Source organism: Sciurus carolinensis, chromosome 8 (genome assembly GCF_902686445.1).
Source record: "Sciurus carolinensis chromosome 8, mSciCar1.2, whole genome shotgun sequence".
In the NCBI taxonomy this organism is placed as follows: domain Eukaryota; kingdom Metazoa; phylum Chordata; class Mammalia; order Rodentia; family Sciuridae; genus Sciurus; species Sciurus carolinensis.
Genome location: NC_062220.1, coordinates 101,769,824 through 101,793,966, shown reverse-complemented (window position 1 = coordinate 101,793,966; position 24,143 = coordinate 101,769,824). Strand labels below are relative to the sequence as shown.

The window sequence follows — 24,143 nt, the reverse complement described above, 5'->3', positions numbered from 1 at the left end:
GGTTTTGTGGGCCATATGGTCTCTGTCACTACTACTTAACTTTGCTGTTGTAGCATAAAAGCAGTTATACAGCATGCATAAATGAATGTGCATGACTGTTCCAAGAACAATTTACAGAAATATGCAGTGAGCCATGAGACTTTGTCAACCCTTGACTTAGAAATTAAGGGAAGCTGGGTTGTGGTGGCACACAGCTGTAATACCAGCTACTTAAGAGGCTGAGACAGGAGGATTGCAGATTCGAGACCAACCTCAGCAATTTAGCAAGGCCTTAAGGGGCAGGAATTTAGTGGACCTGGTCTCAAAAATAAAACATTAAAAAAAGGGCCGGAGATGTGGCTCAGTGGTTTAGTGACCCTGGGTTCAATCCCTGGTACCAAAAAAATAAAAATAGTCAATTAGAATCCACCAAGGGGAACTGAGTGTCTGTGTTACCTCCAGGGGTAGTTGCTGGCCTTATATATGACCACTAAAAGGGCTTGGCATATATTGTTCCTTCTGCCAGGAATGTTCACCCAGTCCCTTGTCCATCTGTATGTGCTAAGACAATTCCTCATTCTTTAGGGAAGCCTTTTTGACTCCTTGTCTAGCTTATCCTCTCCCTAGGATTTTTTTTTTTTTTTTTTAAATACTGGAACTGGGAATGGAACTGAGTGGTGCTCTACAACTGAGATATACCCTTAGTACTTCAATTTTCTCTTTTGAGACAGCCTTACTGACTTGCTGAGGCTGGCCTCCAACATATAATCCTCCTGCCTCAGCCTCCCAAGTAGCTTGAATAGCCATACACTTTTAAAATCTTTATAGCCCTTTTCACCACTATGCTTGAATATTTATTATTTAATAAATATTATTTATTATTGTTTACATATTATATATTATTTAATAAATATTCCTTACTGGTCTATAAGCTCCAAGAGACTTTGATGTGCACACAATCATTATGAGATTCTATTAAAATGCAGATTCTGATTAAGTGGGTCTGAGATAAGCCTGAGAATTTCCATTGCTGAAGCAATCTTACCTCACCAATGCCAAAGTTAAATGTGGTCAACATCCCACACTTCGAGAATCAAAGGTTCAGCTCTTTTGAGCCTCTTGTTCCCATCCTTCACCATGTCTAATATCACAACCACTGAGCTGGTTTATCAGAGGATTTTCCAAAAATCAGCCTTATGAGGAGCTCTAGCATCACTAGCTAATGTATTTTCTCCCTTTTCCTTAACCTGATTTCTTGTTAGGATTTTCAAGGTCCCACAAGAGACACCCTCCAATTGTGGGGGCCAATTAAGGTAATAAAAGAGATGAAATTTTAAAGCTTTAAGATAAAGCTGACTGGGAAATGCTGAATAGGTTTGCTAATCTGCCTTGCCTTTGAGGAATAAGCATCTTCATTCTGAATTGCTTTTGTCAGCCACACCCTGGTCAATATGTCTTGGTCACAAACCACATGAACAAGTGGAGAACTCTTGTATATCTTAAAGGTGTCAGTTCACAGGCTGGGGTTGTGGCTCAGTGGTAGAGTGCTTGCCCAGCACATGTGAGGGTTGGATTCTCAGCACCACATAAATATAGGCATTGTGTCCATCTACAACTAAAAAAAAAAAAAAGTGTTCTTTCAGGGAGAGGGTGCAGGGTTTCATGGGCTTACTCCTTTTCTCATCTTTACAAGCACAACACTCCTGTCATTGGGAGAGGATCCAAGGGACAGAGGGGGTCAAGGACACTATTGCAGTGACTCTTAACTGAATACATGAGGCCCTCCTAGAGAACCCCCCAATACTTATGGGTAGTAGAAAGTGGGACAAAAAGGTTTTTATTCACATTGTATGAGACAATACCTGAGGGTACTTGCAGTTTATTTCCTGACGCTGTTCCAGAGAAATTGTGATGGGGGTTGGGTGCCACCTTCAGTGGAAGGAGTACTTAGGAAATACTGCAGTGGCATAAACCGGGTGTGGTTCATAGGCAGGACTGGTCCAGCAATCTCATGGAATGACAGGGAGTTTGAAACAGCAAAGTAAGTAAGGCTATTCCTCCATCGTTTGGGTTGTTTTCTTCCATTTCTTCTTCCTTCTGCCTCTGCAGTTCTCATCAGAGAGTAAAATCAATGGATGTTTTACTTTGAACCTTTTGACCAAATCAATGAGTAGTCATCAATACCAATTATTATTCACGTGGCCCAGGATAGACTCTCTGCTAACAGACATCAGTCAGGCTCCTGTGAACTCTTTTCAGATATCCTGAACTTTGGGACTTCTGTGTCCATCTTGCCATGGCCCAGGTTTAGCAAAATTCCTACTAATCTACTTGGTCCCTACTCTTGGTATCTGACCACTCTCAACATCTGATCAGATTTCTCCTCTACCACCATTGGAATCCTGTCACCCCAGCCTGCCTAAAGTTACAATTCTGTCCATTTGGCTTAACTAGAAATCCCCCTTAGTCATGATCTTTCCTTTAATTTTCTACCCAATGGTCCCTATCCTGCTTATGGGCTGTGAAACCACCAATGATCCATGCTGTGTGTGGAACTGAGCCTAGTTCTAGACTGAGGTCACTTTCCCTATTGTAATAATGGCTGTATTAAATCTGTTTTCACTACATTAACCTCTGTCTAACTCTGGTTTTGATACCTACTTCCACTCCCAATATCAAATAAGGCCAGTATTTTTTTTTTTTTTTTGAGATGGCAGAATTACCAAACCCAAATGGGAAAGGTGAGTCATTGAATTTTAATAATCAAATATGTTTGATATTTACTTCCTGTTCAGTACGGAACAGGGTACCGGACACCCACTATCCCGCCCCTCACAGGACATTTGATGTGGGCAATAAAACAAGAGAACCAACTGATCAATTTATTGCAAACTATTTTGCATATGATAATAACTTCGAGGACTTTCAAAATCGTAATATAATTGACTGCTTTTTCTTGAAGTTTTGTGGTGATGGAATAGAAACAGACGTAGTGAGTAGGGTTGGACTCCATCACTGCCCTCCTGGCTCCTAAGCTGGTTTGACATCATGATGCCAGTAGGGAGCACACACAAGTTTCAGAGAAAATGGAACAGGATCAACAGCGAAATAAAAGAGCAGCTTCCTGACACAGGGCAACAAGCCTGAGCTGACCTGAGCAGCCAAGGCTGCAGGCACAGAAGTTGTGGATGCAACTCGATGCCTCCTCTTTGTCTCAACTCTTACCTCCTCCAGACAGCCTTCTTTACCTCAATTGAAACCAGTGATTCCGCTCCTTTATTAAACGTCTTCAGAGCATTTGTGCTGCCAACAAATGAAACCCCAGGTCTTACATTTGTTTTATAAGTTCCCCCAATTGGATTTCCCTCTTGAAGACCTTGATGTTCCAGCAACACTATTCCTGGGGCCATCTCCAGGCTGCTTCTCATTCCCATTCCTTTGCTTATCCCAACCCTCTGCCAAGAATGCCCTCTCCTGACCTTCCCCCAGCTGACCCATTTGTCAGCAAAGACATTTTTGGAAATCCAAATGCTTATCCAGGTTCACTGTGTGTATCTTTTACTGGCACTACTATGTCATAAGGACCCGTTTATGTGGCTGGTTCCCTTTTGACACTGAACTGATGAGTGCAATGGCTACATTTTATTAATTTTAGAATTTCCGGCACCCACTAGACTCACCCAGTGAATGTTTGTGGGAGACAATAAAAATCCTTTAAAGCAGGAAAGAGTTTAAGGCAGTATTTGGTAATGGTTCAGATCACAGGTAGGCTTAAAAGTTCAGTTCTGCTATTTACTATCTGGTTGACTTCAAACAAGGTTTTCTGGTTCATTCATGAGAGCAGGTATGCCCACGCCCTTCTCATAAGGCTGTGGGAGGAGGAAATGAAAACAGCATACAGAACATTTGGCTCAGCTCAACCAAGGTAAGTTTTTTCATCATCCACATTGCATGGCCCCAATCCCAAATATCACCCCAAAGAAACTCCTACAGTAAACTAATCCTTTTTTACCCGATGTTTAATTGTAAGAATAAAGGTCAATTCTTGATAAAACATCAAACTCTGGTCCTATTGGAGAGGCACTGGGTCACTTCCTCTTCACTTCTTTGGACGGCAGTACTTCTGGATTTCTTCTGCAAGAGACAGGCAGTGCAGGATGCGCTTCTTCTCAGCCGCCAGTTCCTTCTCAGATAACTGGCCTAAGAGTTTCTGGACAAATATATTTTGATCTTTTAGGAAAATGTTCTTGTTGACACCTACATTTGGTACATTCTCCAGGGACCCAGATTTGAAATGGAAGCTTAAATATCTGTTTCGTTTTAGCCCAGGTCCTTTCTCTTCAATCCATGACAGCGGACTGCAAAGACAAGAGGATCTTATTGTTAAAGGTTACATGGGAGTGGAAATAGATGTTTGCTGGCACCTGACCTCCCTGTATGGGTCCGCATTTGGTGCCCCTCTTCCCTACAGCTCTGGTTAAATGAGGTGGCTCACTGGCACCCTGATCTCTACCACCTCCCAAAGGCCATGGATGGTTGTTTCCAACTTTACTGCCAAGTAGTCATTTATGCATGTTTGCCATTAGGCAGGGGGATTTTTTGAAAGAATTTTGTGTAAATGCCAATTTTTTCTTATGGATCCTTTTAGGGGATTCTGATATGGGCCAGATGGCAGGTATTCAATCCACGAGCCACCTGGATTGTGTGCAAACTTGTTTCTGTGGTAGACGTATTCTTGATAAGGACACATTTTTAGACTACTTTTATCACAAACTCAAAGAAGTCTCTGAACTCAAACACATACCAAATAGTCCCCACTACCAGTTAACTAAGAACCTCCCCATTTCATATTTCCAGTTGGGGTTCACATCAACACTCATAAAAAGCTATAATCAAGTAGGATAAACTTGCCCAATCTCTCTCCTTTCCCTAAGTTGTTTCTCTCTGTAGAGAAGATAAGAGTTATGATACCTGCTTATAGAAAACTGACAGATCTCCTAAGCAGATTTTGGCTTAAAAGTAAATAGCTTCATTGAATGTTATGACAGAAATCTACTCTTGTAATTTTTTTTTTTTTGCTTTTACAGTGCTGGGGATTGAACTCAGGGCCTTGCATGTACCACTGACCTACACCCTCAGCCCTGCTTTTTCAAATATACTATAAAAAACTACAGAACATCAATTTAAGGGATTTTTCTAATGGAAAAAAATTTATAAATTCTTGTACCTAAGTAAACACATCTTAAGTTTAGTACAATATTTTCTAATATTTGTCAATATACACAAGGTATATACATGGCACATAAACCCTAAAATGATAAGATTCCCCCTTCCCTGGTATTGGGATTAAACCCAGGGCCTTGGGCATGCTAGGGAAGCACTCTAAAACAGAACTACACACCCAGACCTTTTAATATTTTATTTTGAGATAGGGTCTTATTAAGTTACCTCAAACTGGTTCAAATTCACAATCAGTCTCAGCTTCCCAAGTAGCTAAGATGACAGGCCTGGGTCACTGTACATGGTAACAATTTTTGACCATTTCTTTTGCTTATTTTAAAATAATTTAATGATCATATACATTCTGCTATTATTTTTTTCTACATATGATTGATTAGATAATTTAATATTCTACATTGCTAAATATTTGTACCCTTTCCAACTTTAAAATATATTACCTGCATTCAACATCTTCACATATATACACCCATATATATTTTTCCCTTCTTCTTAGAACGAAATCCCAAGGGAGAAATGACCTGGTGTTGGCCCTGGCTAATGCTCTTTGCTTTTTCCTTTCTTTCACTACTGGGATGAGCCAGGGTCAAGGACAATGTCATTTTGTTGGACTGCTGAGTTCAGTGGTAGAGCTGTCAGTGTGAATAGGACAGTGTTACATCCTAAACACACATCACACTAGGGCCTGGGATTTCCACTCTTCACTCCTGTTTGGCTGCAACAGGTCAAGCCTCGGGTGAACAGGTAGATGAGCCATGGTAAAAAATACAGGGAAATCACTTTTTATTATTTGCTTCCAGAGTGGTGTGCAATAAAAGGCTTAAGGTTTAGCAGGGGGATTGCAAGGAGGACACTGAAGATTGGGGTGTTGCAGGAAGCACAGGGCTGCCTCCAGCCTGAGTGTGAAAATTCACTCTGTGTCAACTTGACTGATTAAAGAATAGCTAGAAACCTGAAAAAGCATTTTTTGAGTGTGTCTGTGGAGGAGTTTCTAGAGGAGGTTAGCATGTGAGTTTGGGTGGACTTGATGGGAAAGATCTGCTCTCAATGTAAGTGGGCAACATTCAATCAGCCAGGGCCCTGGAGTGAACACAGGAGGCTAATTGGATTCTTCCCCTGAGACCTAGGGCATGCTTCTCTCCTGCCCTGTACTTTCTAAGTCCAGGTTCTCTGGTCCTTGAATTCTTGAACATAACACCAATGGTCCCCTTCCTAGTTTCTCAGGCTTTTAGCCTTGAACCAAGAGTTACACTCTGGGGTTCCCTGATTCTGAGGCCTTTGGACTTGTACTAAGCCATGATTCCCAGCATCCTGGGGTCTCCAATCTGTAGATAGTCTATCATGGGACTTCTTGGGCACCATAATCACATGAGCCAATTCTATAATAAATTCCCTCTCATCTATTTATACACATATCATATTGGCTATGTCTCTGAAGAACCCTGACTGATATACTGGGTGAAGGTTAGCCCTCCCCTAGGTTAACTTTCTTACCATGACCAACAGTGGAGTTGTTCAGGACCATGTTTAAGATGAACAGAGCTGAAGTGCACAAACTGGGAGCCATAGTGTAGCCACACATGCAGGAAGATACCAGGAGAGATTATTGAGTAACTTCCTCATATTGTGGCTGTCTTCTAAAAGCCTGCAGTTTTACTCTTATAGGTTTAAGTGAGAACACTGGCTGTGGGCATGTTCCACCCAGTGGAGTGGAGCTAATGAGAGGGCCTCCACTCACGCAGGGCTGGGACAGCAGCTGATTCCAGACATTCCAACAAAAACACAGGCCTAAATTCACAGGCATTGCCTTTTTGAAATCTTCTCTCTCTGATAACCTTCATTTGCAAATATTTGCAGGATAAGATGGTTTCATTCCCACCACACACAACATGCTGTATCAGGGGAACATAAACCCAGCAGGGTTCAACCTGCTTCGAAGAACTGAGTTCAGCTAGTTTTCTGTGCTGAAAGTGATTAAAATGATCCACGTGTGCTTAGTGCTAGCCCACAAATCAAAAATTCCTATTCAGGTCTGACAAAGATTCCAGCAAGCAAAGTATATAAAACTACAGTAATCAAGCTATCCATTAAAATTTTTTTTTCTGACCAAAAATTAATTTTAAAGAATTAATGACTATTACAAATGCCACCAAAAAGTTGATCTCACTTCACCTAAAATTAATTCCCATGGCTAGTTTTGAAAGTTCACAGTACAGCCTTGCAAATGTTCCAGAATGTGATGACAAAGATTAACTTTAATGTAACTTATTCACTCCTTTATTTTGACACTGGTTAAAAATAAATCTGAGGTATTCCAAATAGTTTTATCTATCTAAGAAGATCTCTCATGTGTTTCCAAATAACATGGAGTCTGGGGATTTGAGCAACGCAAGATGTCAAGATATTCCTATTCTTCTATTCCCTTATCAGGAAAAATGAATTAATATTAGCTGAGTGCAGTAGCACAGACCTGTTGTCCCAGGTACTTGGGAGGCGGAAGGAGGAGGATCACTTGAGCCCAGGAGTTCAGGGCAACATAGTCAGACTCAATCTCTAAAGTAAATTAACAAATAAATAATAAAGCTAATATTAATTACTTGCATGTCTTAAGACTATCTGCTTGAATTTTGTAAGCTGCTATTTACTTACTAGCAAATGGGCTTTTGTTGGTCTTTGCCTCACAATACTGCTGAGGATGAAATGAAGCAACATAAATGAAATCAGTTCTTTACCTGCAGAAGCGGACAGACAGATCTGGAGTTGAAAGACAGTGAGAGCCCTCAGGGCTCCCTCTCAAGTCACCTTTTTGGATACCTGAGGAGGTCTTGAAGTTTGCTTCTCCTCAGTTTCTCAGGACTTACCATTTGTTTTCAGTCTCCAAGTACACAGTCATTTTCATATACTGATCTTCTTTTCGCTCTTCCAAAGTGGCAGACACAAGAGAAAGCTCCCCAAAGAGAGAGACCAGCCAGGTCAGGCGAGAGATGCCACTAAATGCAAGGAAGCCAAATCGTTCTTCTTCCAAAGGGCCAGCTGTAGGGAATCACAGACACCATGGAAGAAAGGGCTGCCAGATGAAAAACAAGACCTAGAACACCCGGGGCAGTGAAAAAACAGGGCCAGGTGATCAGGACAAGAGACCAGGACTGTGCTTTATGGGGTGGGTGTGCACAGAGATTAAAAGGTGGGTAAATGCAAACTCTTTCACAAAAGCATCTCCCTGTTTTCTTTTTTTTGTGAAATTCAGTTTTGTTAGTAAAGTAAGAAATTCTACTGGCAACAATAGTCAATCCAGTCAAAAAGAACAATAAAAAAGTTTTGGGCTTCCAATATATTCAGTGCATTTATGTACATATACATAGATAGTATGCATATCCATATGTACATTTCCTCTTCTATTAGTGATTACAAGTCATCTGGTAAAAGTGGAAGAATGGGGTATTTTATTCCTGAAACCCAGGTTCATGTCAATACCATGTATGTAAATGGCAATAGGGCATAGGTCATGATAGCTTGAAAGGTGGAGAGAACAGTAATAACTTTACACTAATTCAACATCAATAAAGTTGATCTAGTCTAAATATTTTCTTGGTCTTTATAATCTTGGGTTAAAAAAAAAAAAAGCACATCTAGTATCTGTGTGTAAAATCTGTTGGGTTACAATATTGCTTCACTCTGCCCTCAGCCCAAATATTAAAACATAACCTAAATTTAAAAGGCTCCATATCTATTTCATTATATATTGTAAACCAAACATGCCTTATGACTTTGAAATTCACTTAACATAATGAGTATGTTCAAAAAAATAAGTTAAAAATAAAAGCAAACCAACATTAGTGAAATCACTAGGACTAGAACCTAAGCATCAGTTTTAGAAAGGAAACAAACGTCCTCTGTACAGGACACCATCTGCTCAGGTCCTTTAAACGGAGTCCTGAGCAGCCACTAGAAGCTGTGGTTGCAGTCCAGTGTCCCTATAACTTGCTGGAGGAGGAAAGGGGCCATGCATATTCTCTTTTCTCTGAAAGAAGTAAACAAATGTTCTCCATTCCAAGCACCCACCTACCAGTCTTTTTTAGAGTTTTCATGTGTAACCTCCTGTAGAAACATAATTTCCAACTAAAGCTTTCAGAAGGGAAAATTATGCTAAATAGATTGGGATGTAAGTATAAATTTGCATAAGATTTTTAATATACTTTTTATTTGAGGCCCATGAAGCAATGAAATCTTTGAGGAAAGAATAAAAATAGGTATATTATTGCTCATGGAAGCACAGGGAAATTATATTACATTGGCCTAGAGTCAGAAAGTCTTTAGCAGAAATGAATCCCGGCTCACATCCTAGAGAGACAGTAAGGAACCCAGCTGGCCTTCTGACCTCATGTGACTTGTGATCCTTCCTAAAACTGACCTGTGAAGAGGAGCGACCCTTTCAGCAGTTCTTTTCCCACTACTTCTTTTTTCAGGAACGCAAATTCCTCCATCAAGAGTTCAATGTGCTCCTCATGCAAGACTCTTCCTGTTTTGACAAACAGAATACAAAAAGAAGTCACTTAACAGTTTTGTATAATCCTGGGATTACATCTTTCTTCATCACAGGACCCACAGCACTTAAAATAACTCCCTGAGTACACAGATGGCTACACCATGTACCACACCCTTACACCCACCAGATGAAGTAGGTTCTAAGCCTAAAGCTTACAGCAGAAATGAAAATTAAGGGAGTGGGATGGTGTCCACCTGTCCTCAAAGGCAAGATGAGCCAGCAGGGTGTTAGCTCATGTTCTACACAGTAGGGGGCAGTGCAGCACAAATAGCTAAGGCAGAAGAAAATGAATTCTTGAAGATTAAAGGGAAATAACGTGACTATCCAAAGAATTGGAAGAACCAGATTATTTTAATTATTTTATTATTCCCTCCAAGGAAGGAGAAAGTCTTACTTGAATTAAAAGAAAGCTGTTAAAAATTTTTTGCCCTGGTGGCCTTTTTGTAAAGGCTTTGTAAAATACTAAAACTATTTTGTGATTAAGTGCAAAGTATAGTTCTGATCAACAATTTCACTGAAGCAGAATCTGGGCCATGGGAAGTTGCTCCTGGGACACCTGCCTTTGCCCATCCCAGCATTACAGGAAACACTGCCAATGTTCTCGGCTTTTCTGCACCCCAGGAGTTAGCAGGTATGAATCCCTCTCACTGGCCTCCTAGCACATCTGCATGGCAACAGGAGTATTTTCAGATAAGTAGAGGCTTTCTAGCACAAAATGGTGCACAACCCTGTCTGCAATAAACAGAACTTCTCTTCTTGTGGGTAGTTCTGTCTACACCTCTGAGAGTCCTTTGGCAGCAGGGAAATTGGACCATATTTGGGAGCATGCTGTTTGCTCTAGCTCTATGTAAGAGTCTCTGGGTTTCCATATCTGTGGCTATTAAAGAAGCTTTACGTCTTCTAACTGCATCTTTTTTTTTTTTCATTCACTCCATGCTATATTGTGATAAAACACGATATAACCATAGAGTGTATGTGCACACACACACACACACACACACACTCTCTCTCATATGCATATACTCCTGCATTTTAAAACTGAAAGGGCCTAAAAGCAGAGATACCTGAAAGCAATAAGCATACTTAGCATCTAAAATTTTAGCATCTACATATCATTAGCTTTGGAGAAATGGCTAATTACAGGGCTGAGGCAGAGAGTACAAGAACAGCCTAAACAATTTTGTGCAGAAAGCAGATAAATACTCAAAGAATAATGGAAACGTAACAACCTTACCCAAGCAGCATCATCAGTAATTGAACAAATTGAAATTGGGTGCCACCTGATAGGATGCAGTGTGAAGAACACATTGCTATTACTACGCATGAAAGAAGTAGAGAGTAGAATGGTGGTTACCAGAAGGTGGAGAAGGTAGGGGGAGCAGAGAAGGAGAGAGGTTGGTCAATAAGTAAAAAGTTACAGTAAGATATGAGGAATAAGTTCTAGAGTTCCATGGCAACTATAGTTAATAAAAATTATTCTATGTTTCAAGGTAGCTAGAAGAGAGGATTTTTAAATATTTTAACACAACAAACATGTCTGAGGTGATGGGTACGCTAATTACCCTTGTTTGATCACTGTACAATGTATACGTTTATCAAAACAACCCTGTACCCATAACTTTGAAAACTGTCAATTAAAAATAAAATAAAACCCCTTCCTCAAATTAAATAAAGTCAAAACTTTATCCTGATTTTTTTTCTAACATGCCTCTTCTGTTTCAAGAGCCCACAATACATTTAGCTGTCATGTCTCCTTGTGCTCTTGTTGCACTGCAAAGCTTCTCAGACTTCCCGTTTCCTAATGACTTTGATGGTTCTGAAGAGTATTAGTCAGATATTTTGTAAAATGTCCCTCAACCGAGAGCTGTCTAATATTTTTCTCATGATTAGACTGGGGTTACGTGTTTTAGGGAGGAAGACTACAGAGGTTAAAGGTCATTTTCATCTTTCATATCAAGCATACACACTATTCACCTGACTGTTGACACAGACCTTGGTCATCTGATTGAGGTAGTGTTTGTCTGGTTTCTTCAGTGTAAAGATACTCCTATCCCCTTCCTTCTACATTGTACTCTTTGGAAGAACACTACTATATACAAGGCATTATCTCTCTGAAGAAATTTAACTTCTTACACTGTCTAGTGTTGGCTATACTTTGGCTCTGGAATGTCTGCCGAAGGTCTATGTGTTACAGGCCTGGTTGCCAGCCCATAGTGCTATTAAGAGGTGATGGGATCATGGAGGTGGGTAGTGGAAGGAAGTTACTTCACTGTGTGAAGGGGATATAGAGACAGTCCTTCTCCACTTTCCATCTCTCTGCTTCCTGCCTGCCATGAGGTGAACAGTCCTCCTCTGCCATGCACTCCTGCCATGATGTACCACACAGACCCAAAGCAACAGAGCCAAGAGACCAAGGACTAAACCCTCTGGAACTGTGAGCTAAAATAAACCTTTCTGTCTTATAAGTTGATTACCTCAGGCATTTTCTTCATGCTAACATACTATTGTTCCACATTCTACTTTGCTCATTTTTTTAATGTTTAACTTGTTCCTCTATCCCTATATTTTCTGTTAACTAAAAGTTTGATTTGAAAGTCATTATATCCAGGTAAACATTCTGCAAAAATGCCAGATGGCTGGTAATGTCAGATTGATTCATACTGGCTATCATTTTGGTTACAATATTGACAGCAGAGCTCCTCATAATAATAGTACATTTTCTTCCCTTTGAAATTAGCAAGAAACCTGTGAGATGTATTGCAGCACCTTGTCCTTTCCCTACAGACATCTGTGTCATGAGAATCACTCAAGATGTGATAACCATAAAGCTCCCCCTACCTTCATTCACTTCTGTATGCATTCATCTGTTTGTTCATTCCACTGACATCTACTGAAGGTCTACTGAGTTCCAAGCAATGTTTAGCTGCTGGGGCTACAGAGGTAGAAGATGGACTCTGGTCTCTAGGAGTACATCCCAGTGTTGGAAAAAGACAATCAAAAGTTTCAATAAAGTGTGCTCTGTCTACATTGGTTGTAAGCAAATACTTGGCACTACACAGGTTTGAATATGGTTTTTCCTAACGAAACTCATGTTGAGGATCGGGACTCAATACAGCAGTGTTGGGAGGTGGGACCTACTGCAAGGCATCTGTACCTCTGTGAATGGCTGAATGCTTTTCTCATGTGTGTTCTTGCTCTTTTTGGAACTGAATTGGCTATTGGAGAAGTTTGGCCCCCTTTCTTTGCACATGCCAGTATGCCTTTCTACTTTTCCCCCATGCACAGAGCTGCAGGAGGACCTCACCAGAAGCCAAACAGGGGCAAACACCTGATCTTGGACTTCCAATCTCCAGAACTATGAAGTAAAAATAAACTTCTTTATAAATTATCTAGTCTCAAGTGTTCTATTATAGCAACAGAAAATAGATTAAAACACTTATCTCCAATAGTTTCTGAGAATTAAGCATATGAAATGCTTCAAACAATTTCTAAGCTCCTGGCATGTAACATTATAGTTACTCCTTTTGTGAAACAACAAAGACTATAAAGTATGCAAATAAGGTATTTATTCTGATTTTTTCCATTAAAAATGTAAGTATCACATACATAAGACCAGAATAATGTTATGACACTAGCACAGGTGGAGTCAATTTATCTTTCTTCATGAGAGCAAAAGTTTGCAAATACCCATCCCTCTGGCTTTCATGTACCTCCCTCTGGGTGCCTACGGCGTGGGAATAGGAAGGATCTTGAGAGCCCATAGTACCAATATGGCTTGGAAAATATATCTGAGCTGGGTATGGTGGTGCACACCTGTAATCCCAGCAACTTGGAAGGCTGAGGCAGGAGGATCACAAGTCCAAGGCCAGCCTCAGGAACTTAGCAAGGCTCAAAGCAACTCAGTGAGATCCTATCTCAAAATAAAATACAGGGCTGGGGATATGGCTCAGTTGGTAGAGTGCCTGCCTTGCAAGCACAATGCCCTGGGTTCAATCCCCAGCACCGCAAAATAAATATATAAATGAATAAATGAATGAATGAATGAATAAATAAATAAATAAAATAAAATACAAAATAGGGCTGGGGATGTGGCTTAGTGGTTGAGTGCCCCTGAGTTCAATCCGCAGTACCCTCCCAAAAGAAAAAGCACCCCTAGGTTCAATTCTCAGTATCCAAATATATATATAAAATCTCATATATATATGAGATTGATTAAGTTTGAAAGGAATAAAGATGGAACTGTTATGGCTTGGATCTTGAATGTCCCTCAAAGGCTCATGTGTTGAAGGCTTGAACACTCAACTCAATGCAGCAAGGTTCAGAAATGGGGCTTTTGATAAGTGACTGGATCATGAGGGATGTGACCTCATCAATGTATTACTCCATTGATGGGTTAATAAATGATTGAACTATTGGGACGTGGCAGAAACTGTAGGAGGCAGGACCTAGCTGGAGGAAGTAGATCATTGGAGGTATGCCCTGAAGGGCGTATCTTGTCCCCAGTCCCACCTTACTTGCTCTTTTTGCTTCCCAGCTCCCAGGAGGTGACAGTTTGGCTCCACCATGCTCCCTACCATGATGTTGTTTTACCACAGTCCCAGAAATAATGTAGCCTAGTGACGGTGGGTTGAAATCTCTGAAGTGTGAGCCCAAATAAACCTTTCCTTCCTTGAGTTCATTTTCTAAGGCATTTTGTCACAGCAATGGAATACTGACTAACACAGGTACCACAGGTATCCTAGAGGCAGAAGGTCTTACTAAGTGGGTCTGTGTTCAAGATAGAGCATACATCACCTTTCTGCTCAGCCAGCTCCCACAATTCCTGAGCTGCTGCTAAAGACAGTGTCATGGGATATTCCACAAGGACATGCTTGCCAGCATTCAGGAACTTCCTTTGGGAAAGGTGAAACACAGAAAGAACACTTCAAGTAAGTTTCACTGAAATGCTCTGCATGACAGAGAACAGAATGCTGTAAATGCAAAAGAGTCTATGTGAATATGTCATGAATGGGGGCAAGAGTGCCAGAGGATACAGAGCAAGAATTATGACATTATTATTATTTTTTTTTTTCAGTAGTGAAGATTCAACCCAGGTTCTTGCACATGCTAGGGAAGCACTCTACCACTGAAGTTTATCCCTAGCCCTTTTTTAAAATTTTATTTTGAGACAGAGTTTTGCTAAATTGCAAAGTTGTCCAGGCTGGCCTGTAACTTGAATCCTCCTGCCTCAGTCTACTGAGTAGCTGGAATTATAGGTGTGCACCACCACATCTGGCTGGACATTATTACCTTGAAACCAGGGTATAAATATTTATAAGCACAAAGTTATATGATCACTTTTTAAAGAAAATAAACTCTGGTGCCAGAGAAGTTCAAGGGCACCCATGGAACAGCACCCATGGAACAGTAGTAGCAGCTGGAGATCTATGTAAGAATCTACAAGGGCAGCTTTGACTCAAGAATTCAGCTGGACTTTCCTGTTGGCTGCCAAGTTCTTCCTGGGGTTTCTTCTTCTGTGCTGGGTCCCACCAATTGCTTAAAAGGCTCTAGGCTACGCATTCATACACTTCACTTCTCTCCTCCCCTACAATGTCACTTCACCTGTTCAATGACACTACAATTTCCTTACTCACTTATCTCACAGCAGAAACATTTCATGTTAAAGGAACTCTCGAGATATTTCACAACATTGAAAATGCAAAGAATAAAATGTTGAAAGTTGGTTGGGAGTGGTGGCACATGCCTATACTCCCAGAGACTTGGGAGGCTGAGGCAGGAGGATTTCAAGTTTCAAAGTCAGCCTCAGCAACTTAGTGAGACTGTGTCTCAAAATATAATAAAAAGACTGCGGAGTTGGGGTTGTAGCTCAGTGGTAGAGTTCTTGCCTAGCACATGTGAAGCACTGGGTTTGATCCTCAGCACCACATAAAAGTAAACGAACAAAAAATGAAGGTATTGTGTCCATTACAACTAAAAAGAATATTAAAAAAAAAAAAAAGCCCCGGGGCTGTACCTCAGTGGTAAATTAATCTGGGTTCAATTCCCAGTACCAAAAAAAAGTTGAAAGCTGATTTCTAAGTTGAACTTAGAAAGGAGTATGACAATTTGCAAAGGATGCTGGCTCTGTGTCCTAAGCTGTATAATAAGGAGGCAAGCTCTGTTCAAACTCTTCTCAGTGGAGTTTCTACAAAGAAATAAACACTTGAATTCTTAATGTGTCTAATGTTTCAGATTACAATGTACTAAATAAATATTAGTTTTACCATTCTTTCATTTCTTATACATTCATAACTGAAAATAAGAATTTTTTTAACTGTTCACAGTAATTCTTAAAGGTAACAGAACAATTGTAATTTCTCCCACCCCCTATTAAGACTCATCTGTAGGGTTTTAGCTTTCACAGATGTTTTTACACGTAAAGCAAAGACTACCTGCATTAAAAAACCTACCTGAGGCTGGGGTGTGGCTCAGTGGTAGAGCACTTGAGGCTCTGGGTTCCAGCCCCAGCAATGCAAAACAATCAAACAAACAACCAACAATAATAACAACAACAAACTCCTACCTGATGTAGTCCTCATGACTGGCACTTTCACTGCAGATGTAGGCAACCTCCACTTCTTGGCTGGAAAGAGCATCTTCCAAAGACATCTGCTGCACTTCATCAATGCTCCCAAGGTCCCGTCTATATCAGAACAACAGAGAAATAGAACTCAAAAGTAGGCAGGATGTCAGCTTAGAATAAATGAGTGCCGTCCTTCTTCCCTCCTCCCAACAAAGTCCCAGTGATTGGCTTTTGGAAATGAAGAAGCTAATCTCCTCCCTCCCATTTCCATTGTGGAGTGAGAAAAACAGCCTCAGGGTTGAAGTCAAGGGACTTGGCACACTGTGCCAACACGACCAGTAACAGAGTGTAGGACCTGGGAGAGTCTGAATTACTTCTCTGAAGTTTGAAGAAGAGAGGTCCTTGAAAGGTTGCTGTCACAGAGCAATAGGGGGAAGCCAGCAGGAAGCTCCAACCTCCCTCTGCAGCAGGCAGAGGGAATGCAGGCAAAGTCCACTCCCAAGGGATAGCCTGCTCGGTTTCTTCCACAGGGTCATCCACCTACACTGCTCCATCTGACCAATATTTATTGTTTGCCTACTGTGTACTAGGCACTGTAGGAGAGACCATGGAGAATAAAGCAAAATTCTCATCTTCCAATTAGCTCAAAATTCTGGTAGAGGGAGGAAGACATACACACACACAAACACACACACACACCACCACCACCATCAACAACAATGACGCAAAACTAACATGAGAAATGAGCTGGGAGCAGGGAGTGGGAAACTCAGGGAAGGCAAGGAACGCTGTTAGCTTAGGGTTTCAGAACAGGTTTTTTGTAGAGGCAGCAGAGCTTAGCAAGTAGGTGATGGGGAGCAGTGTGGGTAATAACAGGTGTGCAGTAGAGCACAAGTGCGAGCCGGCCATCTTCCTACATGACCTGGATAGTTGAGGAGTTCCCACTGTTTCCCTCATAGCAGTCAAGTGGCAAGGATAAGGAATTAATGGGAAAGGAGAATTTCCATTTCAGTCTTGAGTCCAAGTATCATGCTCAATTCCAGCTTCAGGTAGGGGTGCAGGGGAGTGTGCTATAACTTTTATCTCCCCATTGTGTGCAGCTCCCTTGAAATCTGAGAGAAGAAGCTTCTCTAAGAGCAGATTCCAGCACTTCTAAGGCTTCCCTGTGTCTTAAAACCCATTTTAAATCTTCACAATAGTTTTAAGACTGGCAGACTGGAATAAAGTGGTCTCATGAATTAAAATATGAGAAAATTTGTGCATGGACCATCAAAATAATTATGCTTTGTGAAAATACTTATCCAATGTTTCTAAAGCACTAGAAACAGAGATTTGCCTAAATTGCTGACTGCCATGCCTCCATGCTAAGCCCAGGGTCTGGATTTAATTTAAAATTAATATTGATAAATGATGTTGCACGGATTATCTTAGTGAGAGATATGTGGAGAGTGTGTGTGTGTGTGTGTAGGGGTGGGGTGAAGATTTAAGAAGAAACTTCCCTGACCCACACTCAAAAGGTGATAAGGTATTAAGTTTGCTTTCCAATGTGTTATAGGAAATAAATGAATCCTTAAAGAAAAGTGGGCCTCAAAATTTTCAATGGGAAAAGAACACACAGTGTTTAGAAGATGGGCTTTGGAATCAAACAGACTTGCATTCAAATCTAACTCTTAGATTTTCTAGTTGTGTGAAAGGCAAATTATTCAGACTTTCTGGGGGTTCAGCTTCCTTATCTGTAAACTGAGTTTGAATGGTACTTAGAATGAAATAATATAAGGGAAGCCCAGGGCCACCACAAGGGTGGCTCTTCTGATGACTGAGGTAGTGTTCAGTTGGCACATACCTGAAGCTGTTTTTGAGAACAAACCTACCATGTGTTCACTGTGCCCCTTCAGTAATGGAGACCCTGTGCTCATCCTCTCTGCCTCTGTCTTTGTAGTCCCCACAAGGCACACTATTCACTGCACATCCCAACTGCAAGCCCAGCTCTCTTCAGTTCCCCACCCACCCAAACTCGAGACCCTGTGGGGCTGACATGGTTCTCTTGGTTGGGGGTGGAGGTTGGCTCTCCCTTCCTGAGTCCGGGAAATCTGCACATGCTGTGCCTCATCTCTCACTGTGCTTTCTAAAAATTATGAGACACAAAGCAAGCATGAATCACCTGGACACGAAACCGATCAAGTTCAGAAACGATGAGGAAGCATGTGGATTCCGCAAGTCCCTCATCCTGACAGAGCCGGCTCTGCCAACACCAACCACCACCACACCAAACTTCTTCTCGGGCTGAAACACAAGGGATCAAGGCAGGATTTGAAAACATTCCAGGCATCTAGCAGAGAACAGCAAAATAAAGGACCAGTCAGGGTCCCAACAAGCAAGTAAGCTGCCAACCCTGAAGACCTAAGAACCCCACAATGCTTAGGGTGGGATAAGACACTCCTGGAAATGTGGGCTCAGTGATAAGTCAGCTCCACCCAAAACATTTTCCTAGGTGGCTTCAACTATGTCTTTGTGTTGAAAACTTTGTGAACACCCAACAAAAAGGCTTCCTTTGGCTCTGCCTTCCACTGCCACCTCTCCAATGAGGAGGCAGTTTCCCACTTTACACCCTAAGTCTCTGTGCTCCCTGATATGAGAACCTAATTATCTGGGAGTCATTCAGAGGCTACAGATGCTTAGTAAGATGCTGGGGGGACACTGGCACTGGGACACTGGCGTAAAAGGGCAAGACACGACCTGTCACCTTACTCAGATTCAGATCCCACAGGGTTTAACTCATCATCACCTGAGTTTCAACCAACTCTACTTTGATACTTTAAAATCACTTAAATATACTGCTGGAGGTGGTATGTGAATTTATTATTGAAGAGTCAAGTCCACTTTTTAAAATTATAGAGCAAATCAATATAATCTCAACTGATTAAAAATGATCTTTAGTAAAAATACACATTCCTTAAACACAGTTCTTCTTGGATGTCTGAAAACAGAGACATGAAATGTACCTCAGACTGGCCCCTTTGAGATCCATATGTCATCACCCCCCACCATTCTGCCCCTCTTCCTGTGCCTATTGCTTACATCTTGATTCAAGATTTCTTCCAAATGTTTGGAGTTTTTGTAGATGTTGTCCTATTATTTTTTGTTTAATTCCACTGTAATCAGAGAACATCCTTTAAATAATTTGAATCCTTTTAAATTTGAGATATATTTTTAGGATCCAGGATATGGTCTATCTTGGTGCTGTAGTTTGGCTCTAGAATGTCTCTCAAAGGCCCACGTGTTTAAACATTTAGCTCCCAGTTTGGTCTTCACTACTGGGAGGTGGTGGAAACTTTTAAGAGAGGGGCTAGAGGGAGCTCTTCACTGTGGGTGGTCCCTTAAAGGGACTCATCTCTTCCTTTCTTTTTCACATCCTGGCTGTGAAGTGAAACGCTCTGCTCTGCCATGTGCTCCTTACCATGATGTGCTGCCTTGCCACAGGCCCAAAGCCAGCTGACCATGGACGGAAACCTCCAATACCATAAGCCCAAATAACCCTTTCCTCTTGGTATAGTTTGAATCTGGAATGTCCTCCAAAGGCTTATATGTTGGTCTCCAGCTAGTGGCACTGTTGGGTAGTGGTGAAAATTTTAGAAGTGGGGCCTAGCTGGAGAAAGCAGGTCACTGAGGGTATAACTTTGAAGGGTTTATCTTGTCCCTGGCTCCTTGCTTTCTCTTTTCCTCTCTGATTCCTGGTCGCCATGAGGTAAAGATCCTTCCTCTGCCACATCCTACCCACCATGACGTTCTGCCTCGCCACAAGTTCAGAAACAATGGAGCCAAGTCAACATGGATTGAAATCTCTGAAACCATGAGCCAAAATATATCTTTCTTCTTTAATTTGTTGATATCAGGTACTTTATTACAGTAATGGAAAGTAACTAATATACTCTTTATGAGTTGATTTATCCTGGGTATGTTACAGTAATGGAAAGCTGAACTAACATACTTGGTAATGTTTAGGGCACACTTGGAAAGAACATTCTTTTTCTGCTAATCTTTGGAGGAGTGTTCTGTAAGTCTGTTGGATCAATTTGGCTAATAGCATTGTTTGGGTCTTCTATATCCACTGAATCTCTTACTTGTTCTAGCAATTATTGAGGGGCAGTAAAATTTATGAATATAATTATATTGGAGGTCTGTGTATTTCCTTTTTCAGTTCTATCAGTTTTTGACCCATATATTTTGAAGTTCTATTATTAAATATATTTGTTTAGAATGGTTGCTACATCTCCTTGATTAACTGACTCCATCATTCTAAAATGACTATTTTTATTCTTGGAAATATCCCGGTAATTTGTTTCATCTGATATTAACAATTCATTCCCAATTTTCATTGATTAGTGTTAACATAGTATGTTTCCCCAGTCTTTTACTCTTAAAATGTGTTTTTATATCTAAAGTGGGTTTATGATAGGTAGCATATATTCAGGTCTTGCTTTTTAATTCACTATAACAATCTCTGCCTTTTAGCTGCAGTGTTTTGACAATTAAATTGGGATTATTGATATGGATGAGTTTTAATCTAAATCAAATCCAACTCTTGCTAATTTGTCAAATTGCCAATTTGTTCCCTCCTCCCTCTTCTTCTGCCCTTTTTTAGATTAACAGAATATTTCTTAAGATTCTATTATATCTCATTTTTTGGCTACTTATGGAAAAAGAGCTGTGATTATTTTTTTAGAGGCTACTAAAAGGCTCTTTTATTATATGTACTTTACTTATCACTGCCCCCCTTAAAGTAATATTACATCACAGTGTATGTAAGAACCTCGCAATAGCACACTTGTATTTCCTCTTTCGTGAACCTTGTATTGTTATTACATAATTACCTTTACATTTGTTACAACCCCACAAGATACCAGTCAGGGTTTTGCTGGAAGAGAGAAAAAGATTCTATATGCAGTCATGTGTCACTAATAATAAGGCCCTGCTGAGTAATGCACTGTTGGGTGATTCTGTCATGATGCAAATACCAGAGTGCATCTACACACACCTAGATGGTATAGCCTACTGCAAACTTAGGCTCTACAGCATAGGCACCATCATATATGCAGCCCATGGTGCAAGTGAATGCCGTTATGCAGTACATGAATGTATTCCAAGCATAAAGATTAAAGGTTTACATAACCGTTTCATCTCCTGGGATATTAAAGCTAGAGAAGCCAACACTTTCTTCCTGCCATTAGGAACCAAGTGGTTCTTCAGAGCCTGCCCAGAAGCCATGATGTCTGCCCAGAAGCCTCTCTGGGCCTGCAGCTTTGGAGGGAGTGAGTGATTCCTGACACTGAAGGTCAGTGGACACTAAGACACAAGCGTACCTTGTCTCACACACTGACTGGCACTGATCTTGTTTATGAGTAACAGTGTCTTTGTCTTCAGCCTTCCAAGTCTCCAGGGAAGGCTTATACCTGGCAAACTTCACATATAAAAAGGGACTCTGGGAAATACAGGTCCAGGCTTGTCTTCTGCCATAATGCCCAACTGACAATAGGCAATTTAACCCAGTGAATCCCTTCTGAGTTCAGTCTAGTTGTTTTTTTGTTTGTTTGTTTTGACAGTTTCATTACCAAAAAAAGCAGCAAGACAGCCTCAGAGAAACCTGTACAGCCAAAACACATTTCCCTGATCAAACATTTACTTTTCTTTTAACAAATAAAAGGAGACAAGCAATTCCCTTCATAGGTTAAATATTCATGGCATTCCTAAGATTAACTACTGAATGACTATATTCTACATAATAACCAGGATAATGAGATTCTGCTAGCTTCCAAAACAAACAAACAACAACAACAACAAAAAAAAAAACTACAAGGTTAAGAAACAGTAGAAACAGTTCCATTATCTATAAGCCAAACTGCTTTCTTCATTTTATTAACCAACTTGTGCACAAAACCTGGTTGTTTAAAGTGTGTCAGATTGCACTATGAACTGCTTTAGGGTTTGATTTAGATATTGTTCCCAGAGACAAGATATGGGTGAAAATACTGATTTCTTTTTGTTGTTGATGTCTATGAAAATACTTATTTCATAACAGTTGAGTTCCTCTTAAGGAAAGAACTTTATTTTTAAGGACAATCACTGCTGGAGCCTCTTCATATTATATAAGGCCTGTTCAGAGCAAAGGAAATTGCAAATCAAAGAGATGGTGAGGACTCGGGGTATAGCTCTGTAGCAGTCACCAAAACTTTGGGGGTAGGAACCATAGGCAGAGGAACTGGGAGGAGAGAAAAGTGGCAGGAGGGGAAAGTGCACACAGGTTGTGAGGAGGCTGAAGTGTGCAGAGAAAGGAACCAGTAAAAATGCCCAATGGAGGAGAGGGCAATGGACTTCCAGAAACCAGAATGTCTGAAATTCCATTTTCAGTTGTCTTCCAATATCTTAATCATCCCCTAAAACACCACTATGGAGGTGGTATTTTAAGAAATATGGGAACAAGAGACAGAAAAGGAACACATCTAAAGGTCAGCAAAGTGACTAAAAAAATGAATTCAGGATCAAATCATAGTCACAGAGTGAACCTGCTCCCTTATCCTTGGATAAAGAGACTGGTGTTTGGCACTCCAGACCTGAAAATAGAATTCACAGAAAGTTAGGATTAAGAGAAAGTATTCTGCCAACTTAGAGAAATTTTTTTTGAGATGAAAAGTTTAGAAGAAAATATAAAATCAATGTAGAAGAAATTTCAAGGTGTGAGACATGAAGGGAGGTACCAGACCACTACTCTGAGAAGAGGAAAGACAATTCAAAACAGAAGAAAAAAAAGTTAGTAGTTCATCCATCGTTTGCAAGGATGAAAAGGTTTACAACACACTGGTTGGCAAGGGATATTCTCAGGTGGCAGGAGGGAGAGTGCTATGCTTTGCTGAAATATCATCCAAATGCCATGTGCTGAAGGTATGGTCCCAGCCTATGGTGCTATTAGAAAGTGGTGGAACTTTTAAGAGGTGGTGCCTAGATGAAGGAAGCGAGGTCCCTGGGAGAACACCCTTGAAGGGATTACTGGGACCTCTGCCTCTTTGGGTCTCTCTGCTTCCTGGCTGCCCTGCCACATGTTCCTGCAATTACTATGAGGCCACAGGCCCAAATAACAGGACCAAGCAAACATGGACTAAAACTTCTGAAACCATGAGCCAAAATAAACCTTTTCCTTTATTAGTTTGATTTTTTTTCCAGGTATTTAGTCATAGCAACAAAAAGCTAACAGAGAGAGAGAGAAAGAAGCAACCTAATTTATGGAGAGCAACTTGGGAAAATTCATCCCAGCTTAAAATGCAAACATACTCTGGTAAGTCCATCTATAAAAATGTAGCCTACAGGCTTACTGCAGCCTTGATTGTAACAAGCAAATGATCAAAACAATGTATCTGTCATTACAGGAGGCTGGTTGCATAAGTTATGGTATACCTGTAAAATGAAATATCACACAGCTACAAAAAGAAATGAAAGTTCTTTAAGTATGGAAAAGGATTGCTCTCAGCTGCCTAATGTACCAAAGAATAAAGAGCTTGCTTGATATGCTGTAGCAGAAGTTATCAAGACCTGATTTTAAATTCCAGTTCCATCATTAACTATCTGTGTGGACTTTAGTCCTCAGAGACTCAGGTTCTTCCCCTCTTATATTCTTACAATGTTTATTTGGGAGATTAACATCTAGTTGGGCTCACTAATCATGGGATCACTTCAGCCAATGGTCACTCATGCCTTTCAGCTCACCTAAGACCTACTACACCTGTTAATGCTCCAGGAAGCAACAGGGAGGAAAGGACTATTAAGGAA

General features: G+C 40.7%; 1 protein-coding gene across 1 annotated transcript in view; it reads right to left on the bottom strand.

The window, feature by feature from the left end:
* Positions 1-3,606: 3,606 nt before the first annotated feature.
* Positions 3,607-24,143, bottom strand: part of Blvra (biliverdin reductase A) — a 39,639-nt gene continuing 19,102 nt past the window's right edge. Inside the window, exons 3-8 of the mRNA XM_047560973.1 lie at positions 18,487-18,608; positions 16,326-16,445; positions 14,558-14,655; positions 9,629-9,736; positions 8,079-8,250; positions 3,607-4,337 (exon numbers count right to left, since the gene is read on the bottom strand). Coding sequence (XP_047416929.1) covers positions 4,079-4,337; positions 8,079-8,250; positions 9,629-9,736; positions 14,558-14,655; positions 16,326-16,445; positions 18,487-18,608 — 879 coding nt within the window. The 3' untranslated portion in view covers positions 3,607-4,078. The remainder of the gene's footprint in view (positions 4,338-8,078; positions 8,251-9,628; positions 9,737-14,557; positions 14,656-16,325; positions 16,446-18,486; positions 18,609-24,143) is intronic.